The 23,920-nt window shown below is 42.9% G+C and overlaps 2 protein-coding genes across 3 annotated transcripts in view; one reads left to right on the forward strand and one right to left on the reverse strand.

Annotated features, from left to right (window-relative positions):
• The window catches only part of PARP3 (poly(ADP-ribose) polymerase family member 3), a 28,545-nt gene extending 23,854 nt beyond the window's left edge, over nucleotides 1-4,691 (reverse strand). The window contains exon 1 of the mRNA XM_020803883.3: nucleotides 4,554-4,691. The gene's annotated coding sequence lies outside the window, so the exon portion shown is untranslated. The remainder of the gene's footprint in view (nucleotides 1-4,553) is intronic.
• Nucleotides 4,692-5,629: 938 nt separating this feature from the next.
• RRP9 (ribosomal RNA processing 9, U3 small nucleolar RNA binding protein) lies at nucleotides 5,630-23,532 on the forward strand. 2 transcript variants are annotated; one of them, XM_020803854.3, is made up of 15 exons: nucleotides 5,630-5,819; nucleotides 6,559-6,641; nucleotides 7,032-7,138; nucleotides 7,930-7,997; nucleotides 10,081-10,122; nucleotides 11,438-11,564; nucleotides 13,284-13,408; nucleotides 13,657-13,749; nucleotides 14,542-14,642; nucleotides 16,143-16,277; nucleotides 18,277-18,339; nucleotides 18,420-18,577; nucleotides 19,753-19,832; nucleotides 20,646-20,719; nucleotides 21,350-23,532. In XM_020803854.3, exons 1-15 carry the CDS (start codon nucleotides 5,733-5,735, stop codon nucleotides 21,453-21,455), a joined length of 1,449 nt encoding a protein of 482 aa, XP_020659513.3. In that variant the 5' UTR covers nucleotides 5,630-5,732; the 3' UTR covers nucleotides 21,456-23,532. The 2 variants fall into 2 exon arrangements, with proteins under 2 accessions (XP_020659513.3, XP_020659514.3); XM_020803855.3 differs by having other exon boundaries at nucleotides 5,631-5,819; nucleotides 18,420-18,565.
• Nucleotides 23,533-23,920: the final 388 nt, after the last annotated feature.

Raw genomic sequence — 23,920 nt, forward strand, 5'->3', positions numbered from 1 at the left:
TGACCCCCTCCCCTGCTGCTGCCTCCTCAGGCTCTCTCCTCTCTCTCCCTTTTCCCGCCCAAACCGGAGGTGTCTGGGTAGCCACGGATAACCCTTTCAAGCCCAGTTCTAAGTCCAAGGTGTCCACAGCTTGGTGAATCAATCTGGGTGGAAAAGGTAGAGGAGCCGTTTGCGTGCCTACGTTCGCTTTGGGCGAGACGGCACTCCCAACAACACTTCTCGACCCGGGGTTCGGGTTCCACAGTTATATGAATGGTGGGCTTGTTTTTGGTTTTTTTAACTGGGTCTGAGTACGTGTGGCATAGTAGTAGCTAAGCCTTATTGCTCCAAACACGGAAGCAGTTGTTTGGTCAAATCTGTGGTAAATAACTGAAGTAATGTTTCTGAAGGGAAACCAGTCCTTATCACACAAACTCATCAGAAGATAGCCTGCCTTAGGGACAATATGTGAAAACTATAGCCTTACTGATTAAAACAGCTTCTGTCCTAACTGTTCTTCCTCCTCCTGCAAGGCAGTTCAGCTTCAAACACACCACAGCTGTGTTTATATGAAATTTCAATACAATCTGACAGCTCCTGCTGGGAATCGCTTTTGCTATGTGTTTATTCAAACATGCTTTCTTTAATGTAATCCCAGGCTAGAGAAAACTGAAGCTCCTAAACCACACCCTAGGCAATCATTCTGTAACCACTGCAATATTCAGAGCCAAATGCCTACTTCATAGCTGACTCACAGTTATAGCTTCAAACCACCGATCATTCCCAGACATCTTCCTTTGCAGTCATTCTGCTCCCCTTTTTTATTACCTGGAAAGCATCCCTCCTGATTTTTCTACTGCAGATGGCTTTTGGAGTCTTTCCACATTTTATCTCTTTCAACTTGGATAAGTTGACCAAATGACCCTCAGGAAATCTTGAACCTTTGGCAGAAGCTTTCAAGACACCTGTTTATGTTGCTCTCTCTGCCAACAACCAGAACGTAAGGCTAGAAGGTGAGCCATGCTGGATCAGACCAGCAGCCCATCTGGGTTTTCGATCATTGTGTTTAGAGTAGCCAGCCAGATGCCAAAAGGAAGCCCTCAAGGAGCAAATAAAAAAAAAACCCTCTACTTTTCTCCTCTTGGTCCCTTACAGTTGGCACTAAGAGGCAGTTTACTGCCTCTAATATAGGATAGTATTATGTAGCCATCATGACTAGTACTCATTGCTAGCCTCTCTCCTTAGAATTTGCGTAGTTAATAATTATATGCCATTAAGCTGTGGGCTAAACTGCAGAAGCCTGTGCTGCAGGGTCAGAAGACCAGCAGTCGTAAGATCGAATCCACGTGACGGAGTGAGCTCCCGTTGCTTGTCCCAGCTCCCGCCAACCTAACAGTTCGAAAGCACGCAAATATGAGTAGATTAATAGGGACCACCTTGGTGGGAAGGTAAACAAAAAAAAGTGTTCCGCGTGACAACGGAAACTTCAGATAAACGCTGGCTCTATGGCTTGGAAACAGGGATGAGCACCGCCCCTTAGAGTCTGACACGACTGACTAAATGTCAAGGGGAACCTTTACCTTTAACTAAGTCAGTTTTGGCTTATAGGGTTTTCTATAGAGTGGTGCCTCGACTTACGAACTTAATCCATTTTGGAACAGCGTTCGTACGTCGAAAAGTTTGTAAGTCAAAGTACCATTTTTCCATTGAAATGCATGGGAACGGAATTAATCCGTTCCAGCATTTCAAAAAATTACCTTCGGGGGTCTCAAAGGGCTTTCCCCCCGACATCGGAGGAAGCCCTTTGAGAGCTCCAAAGGCAAAAAGGCAGGAAGAAAGGATGGGAAATTCGAATTTCCCGTCCTTTCTCCCTGCCTTTTTGTCTTCGGAGCTCTCAAAGGGCTTCCTCCGAAAGCCCTTTGAGACCTCCAAAGGTACCAATCGCGGTGGCAGGGACCCCCAGGGAGGTCTCCCAGGGCTCGCCCACCCCCATGGGAGACCTCACTGGGGGTCCCTGCTGCCGTGATCGACACCTTCAGAGCTCTCAAAGGGCTTCCTCCGATGTCAGGGGGAAAGCCCTTCAAAACCTCCGAAGGCGACGAATTGCTCCGTTCACAAAAAATGGCATTGACTTGAGAATGGAGCCTCGACCTCGTTCGTAGGTCAAGCCTCCATTGAGAAGTCGATGCCAATTTTTGCCAACAGAACCATTTGTAAATCAAAATGTTCATATGTAGGGACGTTCGTAAGTCGAGGGTTGACTGTATATGAAGTATTCAGAAGTGTTTACCACTCCCTTCTTCCGGGGGCATCCAAGAATAACAGAGTCTGCCCAAAATCATACCAGCTGGATCTCCTCCTACAAGCCATAGTGAGGAATCAAACTCCTGATCCCTGGCTCCTCAGCCAGATGCTCCATCTCACTGATCTATCTAAATATCAGGAATCTGTCAAAGCTCCTTTTACTGTCAGCTAAACTGCAACCTGTTGGTTCAAAACTGAAATGGCTTTAACTTCTGACTCACCAGTAGAGATGGGGGTATTTGACAGGAACTTTAGGACAGAGCAATGCCTTTTCCTTAGCCCTGGCAGAGTTTTATCCAAATCAGGAATCAGTATGCAGGTAAGTAGTGGAATGAGAGCCCCGTCAAGGTAAGGAAAAACTGTATTGTTTTGTAAGTAGCAGTTGAATCATACATACAGAGTTGTCTTAGTCCAGTCCAATAGTCATACACGGTAAGCATTTAATGTCAAATCCAGTCCAGTTATTACAGCACCTATTCACAGTCTGTAAAAATATTCAGTATAATAGCTCCTTCTATCTCTCCACACAGGTGGCATTAATGAGGATCCAGCCCCATTGGGCCGGACGGTCCACTCAGCGATCCACCACGGACGCAGACCGTGCAATTCTACCAATAGATCCGCCATGCGTGATCGACTCGCTACTCCTGACAGGAGGTGGGATGACAAGCCTCGCTGCAAGGTCGAAGATTGGCGAGTGGATTGCACACCGCGGATCTGTTGGTAGAATTGCACCGTCAGATCAATGAGTAGGTGTTAACCCTCGTTAAGAACACCTGTGTAGGGGTATTCATATACAAATATCCCCCTTTCTACTCATCACCTTACTTTTAGAGGCAGCCTGTACTAACTACATGTAAGTTATGAATGCTGTATTTAATGATGCACATGTGTCACTGTTTCAAACCAGAACAAGGAATGGAACACTTGTCTAAAATATATTTGTTTTACACATGGAGTAAGTGGCATAGAGGAGATGGTTTTTTTTAATGGCTCCTTGAGAACAGCAAAGACAACTGCCCTGCCTGAACACAACAGGCAAGTAGCCAGGGAGGGAGCTGATGGCAACCTGATGAAGAAGGTAACAGAACAGATGACAACCAGAGAGCTTGTAAGTGGCTTTAAAAGGACAGAAAGGTACATGTAGAGTCCAGCCATAAGCAGGAAACAAAGAGTTGTCAAATCAGATATAATATTAGGTTTTGAAGTGAACCAATAGGCAGGATCTACATCTGCTTTCACAATATAGCCATTTTATCCTGAGCTTGGTGTATCAATAAAAGGTCTGCTCATTGCAAAGATGACTCATGCCCCTGACAACAGGAGAATGTATGATCAGCATAAAAATAACGCAAGATGGACATGTCAATGACCTTTGGATACAGTGTCTAATTATCACAGTTAACTATTTAAACTTTACAAAGCACCTGACTCGGCCTACCTGGCCAGTATACCTGTGTGTTTTGTGGAAAGTTTGCTAAAGCATAAACAAGTATGTTTTCTCCGCTTTTATTGCAGAACTGACATCATATTGCATTTCAGGAGCCAGGAGACCAGTCTCCCCAAACCCAGCAAATGTCTTAGTGACATAAAAAAAAAAGAACCTGACTCAGTGTTTTACTTTCTAAACCAAATTAAAGGAAAGCAACTTCCTTTCTCTCACATACTCCACCAAGGGAAGAGGGAAAAAGTGATTTCAAAGTTGTTGCTTAGTACCATAATATTTTAAAGGCAAAGTATCCCATCTCCCCAGTACCAGACTGGTCTCTTCCATTACTAACTTTTCCCTCCTCCATAAATCAATGCACTAAAACTGAAATGATTCTGGACCCATAATCTACTCTAGAAAGTGTTTGCATGATCACGTTTAATCTTATTATATGTTTTTTTTTAAAAAATGTACAGTTATTGTCCTTTATTTGTAAGTAAGAAAAGAGACTGCCGACTGAGCAGGTACTCAAACAAGTCAGATATTGCAGCAACAACAAAAAAGTAGTTAAAGAAAATCCTCCCCAACAAGTACCTAACCTGATGGGGAATTAGAGATTATTAGAACATAGTAAAACACACTTGTTGGGCTACCAAGGCCTCCAACATCTCTCTTCGTTTAGAGATCTGCCTCAGGGCCAGGTGTGGGTGGCGTCTTAGGATTGCTTATCCGCCGTTGCAAATACAACCAGAAAATAAATCGGAGTAAAGAGCAAGCCCCGCCGCCTCGTTTCCAGCCCATCATCCGCCCTTGCCTGCCTGAAGGGGCCTTCCTTACTCACCGGGCCAGGGAGGGCGATTTCCCCGCAAGCAGCCCCGAGCGATCCCACCGGAGGGCCCGGCAGAAACTGAGCCGGGCAAGTTTGGGCACGCCGGGATCCGCTGGCCGGGCTTTCGGCGCTGCAGCGCCCCTTCCGTTGTGGCCCGGCGCCGACCTCCGCCTCTCGGCGGCATCATCATCATCATCATCATCCACACGCCCGTCTGGGAAAAGAGCCAAACTAGCCGCGCCCCGGAGACCGAGGGGAGGGCAGGGCCGGCCAGCCCCGGCTGCAGGGCAAGGATCGGAGCCGGGCGGCAGCAATTCAGGCCCCCAAAAAGCACCGAGGGCGGCGGGGTTGGGAGGGGGGGAGACCCAGGGGGTTCCCTTTTGGGCTCCAGCGCCAGACAGAGATGGGAGGCGACGCGGCCGAGGGCATGAGGTGGGACACCATTTCCACCTCCACCACCACCGCCGCCGTGTCCCCTTCGCTCCGGAGGGAGAAACATGAGAGAAGCCCGGAGAACCGACGCAGCAGGGCGCCCGGGGGGCTCTTTTAAGTGGGACGCCGCCGCGGTCGCGCCTTTTCCTGAATCAAGACAGACCCACGTGGGATCCTTCATGTCGATCAACCGGGATCCAAGAAATCCTCGGTCTCCGAGATCCCCTTCCTCCCACGCTTTCTATCCTTCTGCCTTTTATCCATTCTGTTACTGGCGCAGTCCCTGAGCTCCAGGGCACAGTCCCCCACCATCACCACACTCCACGCGTCCCGACGATTTTTGTCTCGCACATCACTGATCCATTCCTTCTCCCTTCCCGAAGACACGGATCAGAACCTAGTCCTTAAACGAGGCAAGCTGCCCAAGCCGAAAGGCAACCTTCCCGGTCCACGCGCCCTACTACTGCTTTCGCCCAATACGGAAGTCTCACTAAGGAGGCAAGACGAGCGGCTTAACAGACCAATAAGAGAATAGCTTTCTTGACAGTCACGAGAACTCTACAAAGAAGGCGTGACTTTTCCCGGTCTGCTTCCTTAACTTCCTCTGGAAGCTAAGGAGGAGGCGGGGCTTCAGGCGGAATTTCAGCCAATGAAGAAAGGGAGGAGGTGTGGCCGGCCTATGGGAAGGTGCCCGAGGGGTGGGTCTTACAGCCACGTGTAAGGACTGTTCCCTGGCGGGGTTGGAGACCCGGTAACGGGATGGCGGCTGCAGGAGGGAAGAGGAAGCAGCCGAAGCCGAGAGGGGCTTCAGCCGCGGCCGCGAGTGCTGGGAGGAAGAAGCGAAAGGTCAGCGGGGGGGGGGGGCGAGTAACGGCACCCGCCCGAGAGAGCTTGACTCTGGTGTTAACCCACTGGCTTCCCCATCACGTTATTGTCAGTCGATGGAAAGAAGCCACTCCAGCCCCTTTTTATGGGCGCAGAGGGAAGTTGGGGGGGCTGCGTCGATGGAAAAGAATCAGGGGAGGGCATTGTAGGATCGTTTGCTGGGGGGCAGGGAGCTCTTAAGGGTGCGGTAAGATTTGGGGCCAATTTATTGTATGGTCAAATGCACGAGGACACAATTGCAGTATCTGGAATTTTTCCTCTTTCACGCCGCTGTTGAAAGGGGTCAGAGTCGTGGCCTTTTTTAAAAAAAAAAACTGGGCCTCGTTAAAGTTTATTCAGTGGGAATTACTGCCCAATAAATTCTGCTGCAATCTTACATTTTGGAATGTTTTCGTTGTGTCTTTCAAAGGGCGTCCCACTATATGTTCATGTGTACCAGTGCCTCCAAATCAGTTTTCTCTGTGAGTCTTGTGACTTGTTACGCATACTCTGCAGGTTGCTGGTGATCCCCCCCCCTTTGGTAGAGCACATTTTATCTGTAAAATGGGCATCGGTTGTAATGCTTCAATTGTCTAGTTTCTCTTTGTTTGCTATCTTCTTTGCTTGCCACTCAGTGCTTTAATACCTGGGGAAGGACCTTACACTAACACATCCTAACAGATGTGATGTTCTCATCTGAAATATGTATTTCATTTCTTAGCTTCAGGTTACAGAGGAGAAAGCTTGGCAGAAAGCTGGCTCCAAGCTGAATGAGGAGATCTCCAGTGATTCTGAACCAGATAGGTGAGGATATGTTGCACTGTTACGGTATCCTTCCCTACCCTGGAAAGAAAATCATGAAATCTTTGGTAATATTCAAAAAAATACTATGAGAAGTGAACTTTGTATACATTCCCTTGGGAAAAGTTGCAAAGACTCGGTTTGGTAAGAGAATTGTAGTAATTTAGAATAGTATTATTGATCCTTCATCTCACTTAGGCCTGTCCATTCAATATACTTGTCCAGAGGAAGCCCCCCTAGGGGATTTCTGAAGCAAAAGGCTTTTTGACCTTTAGAAACTACCATAGAGGCCTGGGTTCTGTGAGGGACTAGGAAGAAAATACTTTTGCTAATGAATGATTGTCAGGGAGAAGTGACATCCATCCATGTGGATCATGTCTTTCCTGTCAATAGTCCAACCAAGAAAAAGAACAATGAAGCAGAAGATGAGATTGAGGAAACGCCACAAGAGAAGAAACTAAGGTTAGCAAAGTTATACCTGGAGCAGCTTCGACAGCAAGGTGAGAGAATTAATTTAATCTGTAAGGAATTAAATATTTGTAGTAGGTTGACTACTTAAATATTACAAAACCTTGACAAAAGGCACATGTGGAATGAGGGGAGAATTTCTCAACTGCTCCTAAGAAGTGAGGTTCTTTCAAATGTTATGCTCTCACTTGACTTCAGCAGACTTATGAAATGAGAAAATTGATCCAGGTCTCTTGGATTGGTCTACTGTTCTAGCCGTGGAAGCTCTCTAAAGTACTTTTTGAAAAAGTATATTGGAGAGATGAGGGTTAGCCTTGTGTATTTGTTCCATTGAAAAATTCATGATCTGAGGGTAAACAGTCAGTGGTTGAGGTTGTCCTGTGATAATATGGTAGGAACTCCCCCACCATCTGCAATATCGGTATCCAATTATTCTCTTATCCAGTGATTGAAAATACTAAATAAAAAAAAAAAACAGAAATGCATATTTATATGTATTTCCAGGGTGTATTTATCGGAGCTCGCCACTAGAGACCTTGCAATGGATAGCGTTTGATACTTCCATGTTTTTCTGGCAAATCTACCAAATCACATGCCAATCCAGTGGTACCCAAGAAGCTGTCATTCCCAGCAATTTTATAAAATAGACCTCTATTTGAGGGACTGTACAGATGGATTCTTAGTGCTTTGATGAATGCCAGTGCTAGAATTCTAGCTGATTAAAGAAGTAATAAATATGTTGTATGTTTTTCTTTCTATGTTTGCCTTCTTTATTCTGAAAATCTCATGGTTATTTTGATGTGATTTGTTTTTCCTTGGACAGAAGAAGAAAAGGCTGAAGAAGAAGCTTTTGAGAGGGATTTGGTTGCTGGCCGATTGAAGGAAGATGTGGTGAGTAGGACATTTTGGAATGCTGGGTAGACTAGAGGGCTGTCATCATTTCAGTCACATCAGCTGGGTAGAGGAAAAGCAAACAGTCCCATTCCCTCCAGAGTACAGGGTGTCATCATTAAAGGGGGGGGGGAAGAATTGATGGGTTTCCTACATTACAGGACACAAATGGGTGTCACTCTCTGTGCTGTGTGGACAAGACTTTTAAAGGCAACAGTTCTTCTTCCACGTACCAGTAAGAGTTGGGTTTGTGAGTGGAAAAATAGTTTTGTTTGCCTTGGCAAAGCTCGGCTTCTAAGTAGGGCAGAAGACTAGAAGGTCACTACTTTCAGGAGCTAGTATTGCAGTGATCAGCCCATCTTAAGGCATTGGCATTTTAGACGTTCAACTTTCTTTGTTCTCTTGAATTAAGTAATCTCATTTTCACATTTCCCTCCAACTATGGTTCTGTCCTGCTATATAGTCTGATAGCTTAGAAACTTTGGCCAAGGGGATTTTTTTTTCTAAAGGATGCATTTTATTCTTTTTTACTTTTATTTTTAATACAGTATTTTACTGTGATTTTTAATATATTTGTTTAATGCTTTTTAAATATTGTAATAATATATTATTTGTTTTTTACCTTCTTTTAATACTGTAAGTCGCCTGGGACTCCTCAAGAGAAAGGTGGCATATCAATATTTTAAATAAATAAACTGAGTTCTTGTCCGTATCCCATAGTAATTATAATAATAATTACTGTAATGTGCCATTAAGTCAATTCTGAGTTAAGGTGATCCTTTTTAGGATTTTCTAAGTACAGAGTACTCAGGAGTGGTTTAACAGTCCCCTCTTATGAGAGTGCTCCGGGACTGTGCAGTTTGCCCAAGGCCACAAAGGCTGACTGTTCTTCTGGTACGGAATAGAACTCCCAGTCTCTCCTAACTCAATGAGGTGTCCAGCCAGAGTGCACAGCCCATACTTGCCTTTATTTGATTGATGAAAAGCTGTATACATTTATTACATCTTGTATTGTTGATGTACTCTTTTTGAGCTTGTCCTCATCTAAATACATTAGCAAATACAAGATGTGTATACAAGTTCTTTCCCCTCTTTATAAGCAGTGCAGTGACATATTTCTTATAGTTACCATTCAGTGAGTCAAACTTTCCAGACACTACGTTTTCTGCTTAGACAGGAAAGGCTACGTAGTTCGGTGCAAATCCTTATGCTTCAGTGCTGTATATATTGTTTCTCAATTAGAACTTAATTGCGAGCTAGGTTTTCAGTAGGAGTCACCTAGCTACTAGAAGGAATCAACTCGGTGTTTGCTTTCAGCCTCATGATGAGATAAAAGAAAATATGCCTGACATTCCAGCATAGGTTTTAGGAAAAGGACATGAAGTTTGAGCGAATAAACTCAATTCATGTGTGCAGATTCTAGATTCAAACTATAGTATGTGGCTGGTTTTAGAATATTGTATGTATATGTAACTAAGTTTCACAAAACAGATTCCTGTGTCAGTTGTGAGCTGTTATATTGTGTTCTCTGCTCTACGTTTCTTCATATTTCATTGCCAGGGAACACTTCACTGTCCTTTGTGCACACTGCAAAGCAAAACTGAAGTCTTATCGCTGTTGTCTCTCCAAATTTTGTGGCCCATTTATTGAGGGAATAACTATCCCAAACACTGTTTCACATCTGTATTATTTCTGTAGAATTATAAGTATATTTTGACCAAACTTTTGGAAAATTCTGTTTTTAATTATAACTTCCAGATCTGCTGGCTGAGGTACTGTGGAAATGGCAGTCTCCCAAAATGTAACTTTAGAAGCTCTGATTTTTGAGATTATAAATTGGGAAGTGGCTTTAATTACTGCTTTGCTCGTAATCATTTAAAGTCTGTTGTATTGTCAAAACATGGGTTTGAGAAATGTAACATCTCCATGCTGGAAAATGACAGGAACATATGATTGTTTTTTAAAAACAGGTTGTCATCTCTAAGATGTATTCAGTCAGTATGCATCGTTCTTTGCATGTGCTGAGCTACTTGGGTTTTGTGATGGTGGAAGAAAAAACTAATATTGTTTTATTCTTCTGTAGCTTGAACAGAAAGGAAAACTGCAGCGACAAATTGCCAAAACTGTAAGTGAAATCGGCTTCCATGGGGCAGTTGTCCCACATAATTTTATAGTAGAAGCTGCTATATTCCTTGAAGTGAATGAGACACATTACTCCTGGCAAATTACCTCATAGGGCTTTTTTGCCCCGTCACTTGTAATTGTGGTTTTATTTTACCAACTTTTAAAAGTAATAGTTTTTCTTCTCTGTAGGCATCCATATCTCATGTTTCTGTCAGAAAGGACTGCCTGATTGTGAGCGGTTGATGTTTTAAAGATGTTGGTTGGGGGCTGGAGTTTGTGGCTGAATGTTTCAGTTTCAGAACTGCTTCTTTTTAGTATAGTTACTGCTTCCATCTTACCTATCTTCTTTGAGAGTAGGAGAGGCTCCCAATCTACACTTGAAGGCAGTATGTTTTCTTTGGGATTAATTGCATTGTAAAGAGCATTTGTTATGTGTTGTCAAGTCAGAATTGAGTTATAGTGAGTCTAATAGGGCCTTCAACATAAGTGAGGTTTTTAAGGACTGGTTTTACCACTTCCAACTTCCCCCTGCAAGTTTCCATGGCAGAGATGGGGAATTGAACCCAAGTCTGTTACTCTATCCACTACACCAGGGATCCCCAACCCCGGTCCACGGCCCAGTGCTGGTCCATGGACTGGGTGCGGAGACAGATCTCACCCACCCACCCTGCACGCACACACCCCACAGCCCCTTTGTGCATGCACATGAGTGCCCCCACCCCTTTGCACGTGCGAATGTCCCTCCCCCCCTTTGGACATGTGTGCAAGTGTGTGCGCCCTTGTGCAAGTGCCCTTCACACATGCGTGTGCAAGAGTGTGACCTGCCCGTTCACGCACGAGCGCATGGAGTGCCCTGCCTTCCCTGCACATGGATCCCATCCTCCCCCAACCGGTCCACGGCGTCACAAAGGTTGGGGACCACTGCACTAGAGGTGGAATGAAATGACTCATGATATAGCAAAACACCATGAAAGGACTCGTGATATAGCAACATTTATTGCTACTGTGAACCAAAATGCAAGTTGGCCATAGCCAATTTTGTACTTAGTAAATTCAGTTGTTTTAATTTGGATGCATTATCTACAGAACCCACTGTTACCAGAAGATTTGTGATCAAAACAAGTTGGTAAGATCGTAACAACTCCATGTAGTCAACAAGATTGGCTTGTTGTGTATTCTGCTCCAGCTCCTGTGTCATAAACTAACTTTAAATATATCTTCCTAATTCATCTTTAAGGAAGCTTGTAAGCTGCAATTAATTTCCACTGTGCTGCTTGGGGAGGTCAATACCAATTTCATGTCTGTTCTTTAAACAGCTGCAGGCTCCAGAGGCATCTGAAATCAGAGTGCTACAAGGTCACCGGCTACCTATTACGTGTTTGGTCATCTCACCAGACGATAAATATGTTTTCTCTGCAGCCAAAGACTGTTCTATCATCAAATGTGAGTCTTACTCTTTACAGTGGCGGTAATGGAAAGGCATGGAAGGGAAGTGAGAGGCTCAAGAGTGGCTCTTAAGAAATATAACAGAATTAATCCAGAGAAGAATTGGGCTCACTGTACTCCCACCAAATGTTGGAAGTACTAGTTTTATCTTTCTGTAGTATGAAAAGGTTGTCTTTATAGCAAAGCTTGGTATTCTCAGTTTTTGTGATTTTATTTGGACTGGGTTATCTGCAAAGTTGGCCTTGCAGTGGTTCGGCTTGACAATTAGATTTGGATATTGTCTGATTATTTTAAAACATGACTCATGTTTACATTGCAGCCAGTATTTCTTATGTTATTGGACTACTCCCATTTCTACACACATTTGTTTTATCTTACTATAGTGATATTTCAGCTAATCTTGCCCACGTTCTTCTTGGCTTCAGAGAAGGAATAAGTGGCTTTAAGGCCATTTGCTGGACAGTAGTGTTGAAAACGATATTTGTGATGCCTCCTCATGAACATATTGGGGGTTATTTTTAGAAATGTATTCAGATTTTTTGGACTCCACCTGAGAGACCCACACCTGAATACACTTACATTTCTCTCACCTGAAATACTTTAACTTGAAGGGTTTCATGGCCTAGCTCCAACCTAGCTTCCTGTTTTAACAGGAAGCTTGATATTTTTTGAAGGTGAGAGAGATTTAGTTGTCTTCAGGTACAGGTCTGTCAAGTGAAGATCAAAAGGGTTAGAGTGTCAGGTCCCTATAATATAGTCCACCTCTAATTTATCACAATAAAACATTAAATTCAATAACACAGCCATTCCATCTTCATGACTGGTATGAACTAACTGGCTTGGTTTCACTTTTGCATAACATACCTCTTGGGAGAGATACTGATGCTTTACTAATGTAATGGGAAACAACTGTCAGTACAGCTGAATGTTGTAGGACATAAACTGAGCAGTGAAGTATGGACTGCATCCGTTAGAACCGAGTGGAGTGCTAATTCTGTCGTTTCAAAAATAGATTCACCAAGTAAACTAGTGCCAGAATTAAGGTATTTTGTAATTTAGTGCTTAGTCTTTATCCTTTCAGTTGTTTGTTGAAGTATATGGATCTTGGTGGGATAATCAGTGGAATGGGATATATCAAGCAGCATTCAAAGTTTGAGCAGAAATTTGGGTGATCTATCATTGTTTCAGTTCTTTGTATTCTCTATTTTGTTGTTCTCTACTGATCCATTTTGATTTGGAGGGTGAACAAGACCTGAGTAGATATACACTCTTTGATGAACGTTCTTCTGTTGACAAGCCTGTGTGTAAGGTGAAACTACAATTTTAAATGTGTGTTATTTTTCAGTTAGTTCAGGCACAAAGCTGTACTCCCAGATTCCTGGTTTTTGTGTGTTTATCAAATATAAATGCACAGTGTGTTATGTTCAAAGTGCATTTGTTAGTCTTGCTTACACGGTCTCCCCACCCTCATAGATTTCTGTAGATTTGGGATTGTGCTCCACTTGCAATATTATCTGTTCCTTACTGAACGCTCTCTAGGTAATTAACTAGGAATGTTATCACAATAGACAAGCCTTTGAGAATACATTTATCACAATAATTCAAGATTTCAAAACTGTGTGGAAGAAAACTCAAAAATGTTAATTTGGGTTTTTGAAAAGACCTGTGTGATTTGGATATCGTCATCCAATTGACTTGGATGTCATTGTCTCTTAGGGGATGTGGAGAGCGGAAAGAAGTTGCATGTGATCCATGGAGGAAAGAAGGGGACAGAGGACAGTCACGTTAGCCACTCAGCACACATTCTTTCAATGGCTATATCATCAGATGGCAAATACCTGGTAAAGAGAAACGTACTTTCCTTCTTCCTCTTATGAGGAAGCAAACACTTTGGCCTATAAGATAGCTGGAGGTCTCTAGATGTGATCTAAAAATTCATAGGCCTTAAAGCCTCTGTCATGGGCCTGTATGGATTTTTCCTGGCTGTCTGGGTCTCTGTGGTTATTACTGGTACTAGAAGTGTTTGAAATGTGCAGTTTTATAGAGAATTGTAGTACTGACCTTGTCTTGCCTTGTCTTTTTCTGTTAGGCTACAGGGGATAGAAACAAGCTCATTATGATCTGGGAAGCTGCAACATGCCAGCATCTGTATAGGTTCACAGGCCATCGTGATGCTGTGTCGGTGAGTTCCTCAGCTTGAAGGCAGTGACATTATCAGTCAAGTCATACACATCTCTAGAATGGACTTTTATGGGTGCATTTAATGGTTTGTCCTAAAATAAGGAAACAATTATGTGAATAAAGAATTTCACATTGTCTTAGAGTAGATTTTTGTACAAAGAATCTACATTCTTTCATTGACTGCTTTTCAGCCTGTAAAATTGGGCCCCTTTAAGGAGAAATGCAGGGTAAACTTATTAAAATAAATAAAATCAAAATTACAACCAGCTGTCCTGGCTCTCTGCAATGATATACATTGATAATGTTTTTCTGTTGCAAACTGCCTTAAACTCTTATCAGAGGGGAAAATGTATATACAAGAAATGGCCATTAAATACAACAACGTAGATGCTTTCAGAAAGAGAATAGGAGAGATATGCTTTAGTTGTTCATGTGTCCTCATGTTTCCTATAATGGCAGTTAGAAAATCAAGTACTGCTAATGCATAAAGTTCATTGTGTACAAAAAATATCTTTCAGTCCTTTTGAAAGGCTGATTGTTTCCACACTTTAAAAAAAAAGATGCTGTGGCATTCCTGGCGTTACCTCTTGCTGCTACCTCTAGCTTACCTCCGTTTTTCAGCAATTTTGAAAGCTCCTGGATTCTTGGAATGGGTGGAATGAGCCGGAGGTTTGGCAGAGGGGCTCAAGTGGTTGTGAGTGACAAGGCCGCCCTGCCCACCTTGCCTTTTGTATCGCCATCCTCACCTTCTCTCCCTCCCTCCCTCCCTCCCCCTCGCTATTTTCCCATGCAGGGTTTATCTTTCCGGAAGGGCACACATCAGCTGTACAGTGCTTCCCATGATCGTTCAGTCAAAGTGTGGAACGTGGCTGAGAACGCCTATGTGGAGACCTTGTAAGGAGCATCCTTTCTTTGCTGTGTTTGTGAGATTTAAGGAAGTGTTGTGGGAGAGATCCAGACTGTAAAGGCACCTGGTTCTCTGTGTGTGTGTGTGGCTGAGATGATATGGAGGACAGGATAGAGGCTGGCCCCAGTGACCAGTTAACATAGTGGTTCTTTTTCACAGCTGTTGCACAGACAACTAGCTAAGAAACTTAAGTTTGCTGATACATTAATCAGAAACCTTAATTAATCAGGTCATTGCTTTAGTATGATTTTCTGCATCTGAAATGGAAGGCAAGGAGTCTGCCTGGTTGACAGTCACTTAGTGGATGGAGGTGTGAAGCGATTTTGCCTTCTCATCTTTTGTCTGTCGACATCATAGCAGGAGCTCTTTATACGGCTCTTCTTGCAGTCTTGGAGTGCTCTTGATTCTTGGGATGTGCTCTTTACCTCCGACAGTTCTAACTGGTTCCATTCGGACAGGTGTCCTCCAGTGAGCTGGGCTGCCTCTTGCATCAATAATGGCCATCCTCTCCAGCAATAATGGCCAGAGGGGATGGCCATTATTGGCTGGCAGTACAGTGGTGCCTCACTTGATGATGTTAATTCGTTCCAGCGAAATCTCTGTAGAGCAAAAACATCGTCAAACAAAATTTTAAAAAACCATTGAAACACATTAAAACCCGGTTAATGCATTCCAATGGGCTGAATACCTGCTCGTCCAGCGAAGATCCTCCATACGGGGGCCATTTTCGGTCCCTGTATAGTGAGGAATCCGTCCTAGAAAACAGCGGGGGGCCATTTTGAAAGCCGGCAGCCATTTTGAAACCCGACAATCAGCTGTTCATTGATGGTCATAAAGCGAAAAATCGGTTCCTGAAGCAGGGAACCGATCATTGTTAAATGAAAAAAACCCATTTAAAACATCATTTTGCGATCGCAAAAATGTTGACGTAATGCAGATTTGTCGTAGAGCAGGGTAATCGTCCAGCGGGGCACGACTGTAATGGGAGTTGTAGTCTTTTATGTTTGGAGAGAACCAGGATAAGGAAAGCTGTTTCAGGGAGTCAAAGTGTGCAAGAATCTCTGTGCTTTCTTAACCATTGTTAGGAGGGATAAATGAAGGCATCCCTGCCAACACTATTGTTTCGTATGAAGTTATTTAAAAGGTAAGGGAACCATTGCAACATTAAATAGCAGCATACCAATGGGACCAGATTTTTCTAAATGTCACTCACTAGGCCATGTGTGAAGCAAATCTTTATGGCAAATCTTTATAGTGAGAAGGCGAAACATTGTCAGACAAAGTGCCAGATCCTCTAATGCAGTGGTTCTTAACCTTTGTTACTCGGATGTTTTTGAACTGCAACTCCCAGAAACCACAGCCAGCACAGTTGGTGGTGAAGGCTTCTGGGAGTTGCAGTCCAAAACTCCTGAGTAATCCAAGGTTAAGAACCAGTGCTCTAATGCATGCAGTCCATAGCAAATTCTCACCTGTTTCTTCCTTCTCAGGTTTGGACATCAAGATGTGATCACGGGACTAGACAGCCTCAGCCGGGAGTGTTGTGTTACATCCGGCGGGAGGGATGGCACGGTCAGAGTCTGGAAGATCCCTGAAGAATCGCAGCTGGTCTTCTATGGGCACCAGTAAGAACGGTCCCTTACTCTCATGGGTTTCCTTGATAATGAGTGTGTCTGTGGTGGGAGGGGAGATTCGTGATAGTTGTGTAGCGCATTGTACATCAAACAAGGTACCACACCATTGTTGCTGTGTCTCTCCTGTCACCTTGAAGCTTTAATGACACTGACTCGGCCATTTCTGAAACTCCTTTTTGGGCAGAAGCAATGGGTTCTCCCTTCACTGAGTGGAAGAGATTCTTTTTAGAGCCTGGCTTCCCAAGAATTATTTCCATCTACTGTCTGGTGTAGTGGCTGGGCTCAAAGGAACCCCTCATAGCACTCCTGTGCTCAAAAACCAGGGGGAATTCTCTTACTAATTTCTACTGATTCTCCCCCTCCTGCAGCCCCTTGGGCACATGTACCCAAACAGGGAATCCCACTAATTAGTCTGGGTTATTGCATTGGATTGGCAGCAGAGTCTGGGCTGGAAGCTGAAGCTAGGAAAGCGAAGATGTCTGAGCTGGGTACTTTCCCAATTTTTGTCAGCATGAACATAACACTGGTGGAATTTACCAACAGTCTAACTATCTGTTTGCTCAAGTGGGCTTGTCATGGTGAGGTTTACAGTACATCACCTAAGGTGCCTGTTACACACGAAATCGCCATTGCAAGATTATTCCTTGCCAGCATCAAATGGTATCTTATGCAGGCAAAATAGCTGGAATTCTACCTAAGTATGGCTGATTGTCATCGAGGATGATACTCATGTGTTTGGATTTCCTGGTAGCAGTGGTGCCCCAGGATAAGGGGGGGGGGGGTAGAAGTCCCTGGGAGCAGCTTCCTAAGATTGGTCCTTTCTCTCCAAGCCCAGGCTAAGGGATCGAAAGCGGTGAAGCAGTGACACGTGGTTGTCTGATCAGAAGTAGATATATCAGTTGGGAAGAATTAGAATAACTGTGTTTTATAGTAGCAAAATAGAATATAAAAAGAATATCCAGTAACTCAATTAATACATGCAAACAAACCAGTACAATGCCATCTGACCAAACCAGTTAGTTATCATTCCACCCACATCTCGCCAAATGTTATACAGTTAATGTAGAACGGAAGTGACAGGAAGAGGTAACAGCAGACAAATATAACTTCATCTGGTAAAGTGAGGTACCGAAGCACTGGGGAATTGAAGTGGAAGTGAAAAGGGCTTAGTAGAAGTCTGGAGAAAGAGAGAAATTAAAGGAAGAGGTGCAAAGAATATTAAGGAGACCTGTAGTCAAAAGGGAATATTGACTGGAGATGAAGGGGACTATGTTTTTGTGCCAGTTCATGCTCTAGCAAACTATAGGGAGGAAACGAAGACAAAGGGAAGGACTAAGAAAGAGCACCTTTGGAGGTAGTTGTCTTTCTTGAAGTTTGCTGTCTTTAGGATGGGGGCAGTGTAGTGAAACAGTTCGTTGCCCCAACTGGAACATAAACAATTCCCTCTGGGACAGTTTTTTTAAAGCTAAATATTGACTTACTCAGATAAATGGAATTTCTTCATGTTTTAATTAATTTTTTTCTCTGGAGTTTCTGTTTGCTGATGCCTGTCTCTGATCTTAATTTTAGTAGAATCTAGAAGGCATTTGCCATGATCAGCATGACTTCAGGGTTCCATTCCTCATCCCAAAATGTTGTGCATGTTGTAGACTGGCTTACAACCCAGTGACACATCACCTCCGTTTGGCAGCTTGGGGGATAAACAATCTTCCCATGATGTTCATCCTTAGATTATCTTCCCTTGTTCAGTCTTGTCTTTAAGCAGTTTGGGTGCTGAAATCTTTTGTCTTTGACAAAAAAATGGCCCCAGAGTGTGTCTGCTGTACTTGCCCTGCATTTATGTCTTTGAGTTTCAGTTTAATTTCCCCAGACATTTATGTACTTGTCACAGAGCACCTGCTGTATTGATTGCTCCTAGTTTGGACTCTTCAGCTTTCTTCTCTAGTAGAGTGCAGATCAAAAACAGTCACGGTTTTCTCTTTTGGATTAGGGGCTCTATCGATTGTGTCCAGCTGATCAATGAGGAGCATATGGTGTCTGGTGCAGATGATGGGTGAGTCCCTCTTGAAGTCTTGATCTCTCCTAAGCTTCTACTGTGTGTGGTAAATCATCTGTGGTTTTTCTGTCCTTCAGCTCAGTAGCCCTCTGGGGTCTCTCGAAGAAGAAACCACTCGCCACAGTGAAGAAAGCCCATAGCCTGCATGGCATGCAGGGCCTAGAACAGCCCTATTGGATCTCTTCTGTTGCTGCCTTGCTGAACAGTGACCTCATAGCCACAGGTGCCTCATGCTGTGAGACCCTCGTCTTGTTTCTTCTGTTGCCTCAGGGGTGGGGTAAGGCAGAGAGGAGGTCTGCTGTAACAGGCAGGTTAGGTGTATCTTAGGCTAAAATCTTAGTATGTGCTTGAGAATAAGTTCAACTTAGTGGTGCCCCGGTCTGAATGGGTGCACACCTGTTCGAAGAGCTTTGCAGAAAGCCATCTTCTGTTTCCATCTAATTTTGACTGGAAGTGCTTGCTTAACAAGTTCTTGGCTTTGTTGCTGCTTTTGCCAGTGTATTCTAAAACCTTTGTCAAAGTGGATCTCAGAAGGATTAATAGTTGTATTATCCCATCACTGTTGCAACGTGGACTTCCGAAAGGCAACCAACTAGTTCATGTTTTCTGATGGCTGGATGGTTCTGTTGTTGCACTTGTCACGGAATTGCGTTTGGTCTTTTTCCACCTGGATGCCATTAGCTAGGGTGTTTTGATATCTTGGGCTGTGATATCAGAGAACACAACTGGGTGCTTTTGGGAGGGAAATGATTTTGTAACTTAGATCAACACGTGACTATGAACTGAGTAGAACACTCTCTTCTTCTATTTGTGTGGGGTCTTCCATAGTGCTGTTCAGTTGAGTGGGCGGGCTATCTTTTTGTGGAAAGAGAATTTTTTTCTAGCTGTTAATGTAGGATAATGATGAAAATTCAACTTTCTTTTTATCTGACATGGAGCACAACCATTGACTTGGTGTTGACTTACCTAAATTCCCATTGATTTAGCAGTGTACTCTAGTTGGAACTAACAACTGGATTTAGAACGACATATACAACAGTTCCTTATTTTAGATTTTACTTGTTGATTAGAGAATGGTAGCTCTGAGACAGGATTAGTATTCTTCTGAATGAGTTGTTAATGTATAATGTGATCAAGTGAAGAGTTCTGATAGGTTCAGATTTTTGAAGGTATTAGCAACTGATAAACCAGCCCGTGTAAGCCTGTTAGTTATACAGAAAGGAGAAAAGCCTCAGGATGCACCAAAGCAGAAGCAGTAGTAGACCAGGATTAAGTTTTAAAAAATACTTTTCTTTACCCGTGGGGCAAATAGTGAGAGATCCAGAACTGCCAGCTAACATAGGAGAATGTCAGTGCTTGGAACCCCTTTAGACCCTGGAGGGAAGCGCTCACATGCTTTGTTCTTGGCAGGTTCCCATAATGCCAGTGTGAAACTGTGGAAGTGTGGAGAAGGATTCCGAAGGCTGGAGCCACTCTTTGAAATTCCCTTGGTGAGGAAAGTGCTTGGATGGAGAAGTTTACTTGCATACTCTACATATTTTTCCCTATGTAGTGTTTCAAACTAGACAACTTTAAAGCTAAGCGGGGTGGGGGTGGGGAAGCAGGATAACCAGTACTGGTGAACTGTTGCAGAGAAACGTGGTTCACTGTATCTAAGGGACTCTTCCAAACACTTGAATAGATCTGTCTACTTCAATAGACATTATAATAATTGGGAGTTAATATGAAATTTCACAGTTCAGCTGGCAAAGATATTCCTTGTAGCTATTTTCAGAAGGCTGTGTTATTTATTTAAAATGTTTAACCCACCTTTCTCCTTAAAAAGGATCCAAGGAGGCCTACATTATTAAAAAGAAGCAATGTTAAAGGCTAAAAACCATAAATTATTAGACTTAGAAAATTAAACAAATATATTAAAAGCATATTTAAAATTGTGTATGTTGCTTTAAGAATAGTCCTAAGCTAGAGTTCACTTTGAAATGTCATAATATATATGTTAGTTTTTAAGGTGCTACAAGAATTTTTTTTGAAGTATGGAGAACACTCCTGAGTGTTTTCTGCCATGCCTAACTCAAGCATATAGCTGCTTTGTTTATGCTGAATTGAAGGGACTTTGAACCTTGGCTTCATCTCACATCATGGTGTTCCTGTCTGATGTCTACCCCATATACACGTCAAAAGGATGTATATGTATGTGTGAGCATTTGCATGCTACAGGCATGCATGGCAGCATATGCGTAGGTAGGTACACAGTCTTCTTCGTTTTTGATAGTTAATGTGGGGCTGTATTTTTCCCCCCTCAGGTTGGCTTTGTTAATAGCTTGAAATTCTCAAATTCTGGAAACTTCTTGGTTGCTGGAGTTGGACAAGAACATAGGTTTGTAATCTTGTAGTTCTCTTTTTATTACAATGTGAACATGATTTCTAATTCAATTACATTCACTTGTCAAATTCATGGTGAAATGTTAAAATGTCCCCCCTCCCACTCCCAAAATTGTTCTTGAGAATGGTGACTCTGATGCAAGGTTAGTACTCTTCTATTGAACCCATTGTATTTTCATTAAATTTAATAAGATTCCTTAAAACCTTAATTGTCGGAAAAGTTTGTAAGTGATATGCATGGGGGAAAATTGTCTTGGTATAACACTCTGTGGGACAGACATTTCAAAGATTACTTTGAGATTACTTTGAAATTGCACTAAGAATCTGGAGTTTAATCTGGGTTAGAAATTAAAGTAAGCACCTCAAGTGCTGAAGATGTATTTGAGACCATCCTTGAAGCTGAAATTCCAGTTCCAGCTATGTCAGATGCTCACAAGCATATCTGCAAATATATCTGTGTATCTGTTTTATCAGCTTTATACATTTTGATAGGATCCCCACCAGGTGGGAATCGGTGTAGTGCTTACTTCAGGTGTGTGGGTCTGTATTCAGAGTTGCTAGATCATAGTTCTGAAGAGGAGTGCTTCAGCGATAGGTGACTTACTTCCTCTGGGATGTGTTGCAGGTTGGGCCGTTGGTGGAGGATCAAGGAGGCCAAGAACAGCATCTGCATTATCCCGCTAAAGAAGACCACAGCAAGCAACACAGTGATACCTGGCGAAGGCTCCTAATACTATTTTTCTGCAAATAATTTGGAGGAATCCTTTCAAATTAATCTGTACATTAAAACTGCCCTTTGTATTTGTAAAATAGTAGTCGCCATCCCTTAATCCTTTTGGTGTTATTCCACAGAGTTGTCAAGCAGACTTTAAACTGCTGGATATTTCAGTGGTTTAGACATCTGGTTGCAGAGCCAGAGGCTGGCAGTTCAGTTCCCCCACTGTGCCTCCTTGACGGTGGCTAGACTCAGCAATCCACGGGATCCCTTCCAGCTTGCAGTTCTAAGATTTAAAAGTGTGCTGTGCTTCTGGAAACAAAGGAATAGTCCTCTGTTGTGGTCTGTAGAGCCACACATCTTCCAGAGTTCAGAAAGCTAATGGGGTTCACAGACTGGGTCTGCAGTTCTCTGTCAGTCACATTTAATTTCTTAAGTAGTGCATCCATTCCCACTGATTTCTCTTGCCGTTTTATCCCAGAGAAGAGACAAGCCATCTGTCTTGAGTTCTCGGTCTTCACTAAGTCAGGTGACATGTTTCTTTGCAGGTCTCTTCAGTCTCGGGTAGCACCCAACATATGGTGGGTAGCTACATCCCAGTCATTGCTTTTCTTTAGCTCCCCCACCGTTTTCTGAATGTTGCCATTTTAAACTTATATTTCCTTACAGAAAACCAGATGTTGCTCTTATCATAAATCTCCTGGCCATAATCCTATTGGTATTTGCTTAAGGTTTCAGAACTTGCCATCGCTAATTGATGAGGTGCCAGGGCACAGCTTGGTCACATTCCAGATTATGTGCCTGATAGTACAACCAAGATTTTCCTCTAGTACCTCATCGATTAGTTGCAGCTAGTTACACAAATGTTACATGAATGCTTACAGAATTCTGGCAGCCACGTTTTATCTATGAACATACTAACATATTCACCCCTTATGAAGGGGTAACTGCATGTTAAAGAGATAATTGAAGCTTTTTTGACAAATTATTACTAAAATTGGTTGTGATACCTCACTTTTCCTCCAATTGCCTTCCTTTGGTTCCCTTAAGGCTGTCTTTGGGAGTACTGTTAATGGGCTGCTGAAATCTGGTTTATGCATTCAGAGAGTCTGGATGCTCTTTGTGGAAACCATCCTGCCCCAAAAGACTGTTGTTGTTTGAGTGTATAGTGGTCAGTTTAAGAGGGAAGATGGGAGTCAGACTGTAAGAGTTCAAGGTCCATTTATTCAGCCTGGAAACAGGAGTCCTATATCGTAGGCAGCAGGACCTCCTGCCTATAATCTTTTTGACCAGAGGTTAAAGCTGCGTTTCCCAGCCTTCGATCCTCTGGCTGTTTTGGACTTCAGTTCCCAGAAGCCTCAGTATGTCCAGTGGTAAGAGATTTTGAGAGTTCGTCAAAAACAACTGGAGGACCAAAGATTGAAAAACATTAGGTTAAAGAGAATAATGTGTATATGTGTAGCACGTCTGCTTTCATCTCTTCTTCATTCTGTTTGCATTGGCCTCTGTGGTTCACAGCTGAGATCTTAGACTGTCTAATTCCAGCATTATTTCTCAGAGTTTGGTGAATTTCTCATTTGCAGTCTTGAATAAGGAAGTGAAAATCTTTCACACACAGTTTTTTTTTACATTTTCCCTAATCCTTTCTACTTTTCCTTCTGTTTTATGTTGTGATGTGACACCTTGTGTTTCTTCTCACATGGAAATGTGTGTCCATTTCCCACATATTTTCCTTAAAAATATGCCTTTTCACACATTTTCCCATTGACAGAAATGCACTTACCTCATTTTTCAAACATACTCATTTGTGTCTGTGTGAGATTCTTATGCTGATATGAAGTATGTTGGACTGGAACTTGTAGGACCAGTGGTCAAGTTGCCACTGAGCCTCAGTGGTGATCTTGGTTCAGTCACTATTTTTCAGATCAGCGTGCCTCACAGGATTGCTTTTGTGAGGACATAATACACTCATGAGCGTATTGAAGGAAAGACAGAAATACAACCAGTAGGTGATCTACTGTGACAAGAAATGTAAGGTATGCAAACACTGTCATTAATAATTTCACACACCATAAAATCATTTCTTTTGAAAATCCAGGCAGTGAACTTTCTTTTCATCCCTATTCTTGAGAATGTCTTTCTGCTGGAGTAGATGGTAGTGGTTAAAAAATGTTTTTATGAAGTATGAGTTGTTTAAAAGGAGATAAAAAAAGACTTCCTTTGAGGGAGATCTGTTGTGAATGCTTGCTGCTTTTACAAATGCCTTCTCTTCTAGCTTAAGTTAAATATCTAATTGGGTGAATCTCCTATATTTTCCTTCAAAATCCTATATTTTTTGTGTGGGTGAACAGAGGCCTCTTCTCTGTGGCTAAGTACAGTAAATTAAATCCTGCCTATAATCCTCTCAAGATGCAAAATTCTCAGGTGACAAGATGGTTACCAGTTGCTGCTGTGGCCACCTGGTGAAAATCTGAGGGGAGG

This window comes from Pogona vitticeps, chromosome 2 (genome assembly GCF_051106095.1).
Source record: "Pogona vitticeps strain Pit_001003342236 chromosome 2, PviZW2.1, whole genome shotgun sequence".
Taxonomy (NCBI): Eukaryota; Metazoa; Chordata; class Lepidosauria; order Squamata; family Agamidae; genus Pogona; species Pogona vitticeps.

What these genes read in the sequence shown, in the direction of transcription:
- RRP9 (XM_020803854.3), top strand. Translation starts at nt 5,733, where the DNA reads ATGGCGGCTGCAGGAGGGAAGAGGAAGCAGCCGAAGCCGAGAGGGGCT. An exon ending in AGTGATTCTGAACCAGATAG is followed by an intron (nt 6,642 to 7,031) that starts GTGAGGATATGT and finishes TCCTGTCAATAG; the next exon opens with TCCAACCAAGAAAAAGAACA. An exon ending in AGCGACAAATTGCCAAAACT is followed by an intron (nt 10,123 to 11,437) that starts GTAAGTGAAATC and finishes TTCTTTAAACAG; the next exon opens with CTGCAGGCTCCAGAGGCATC.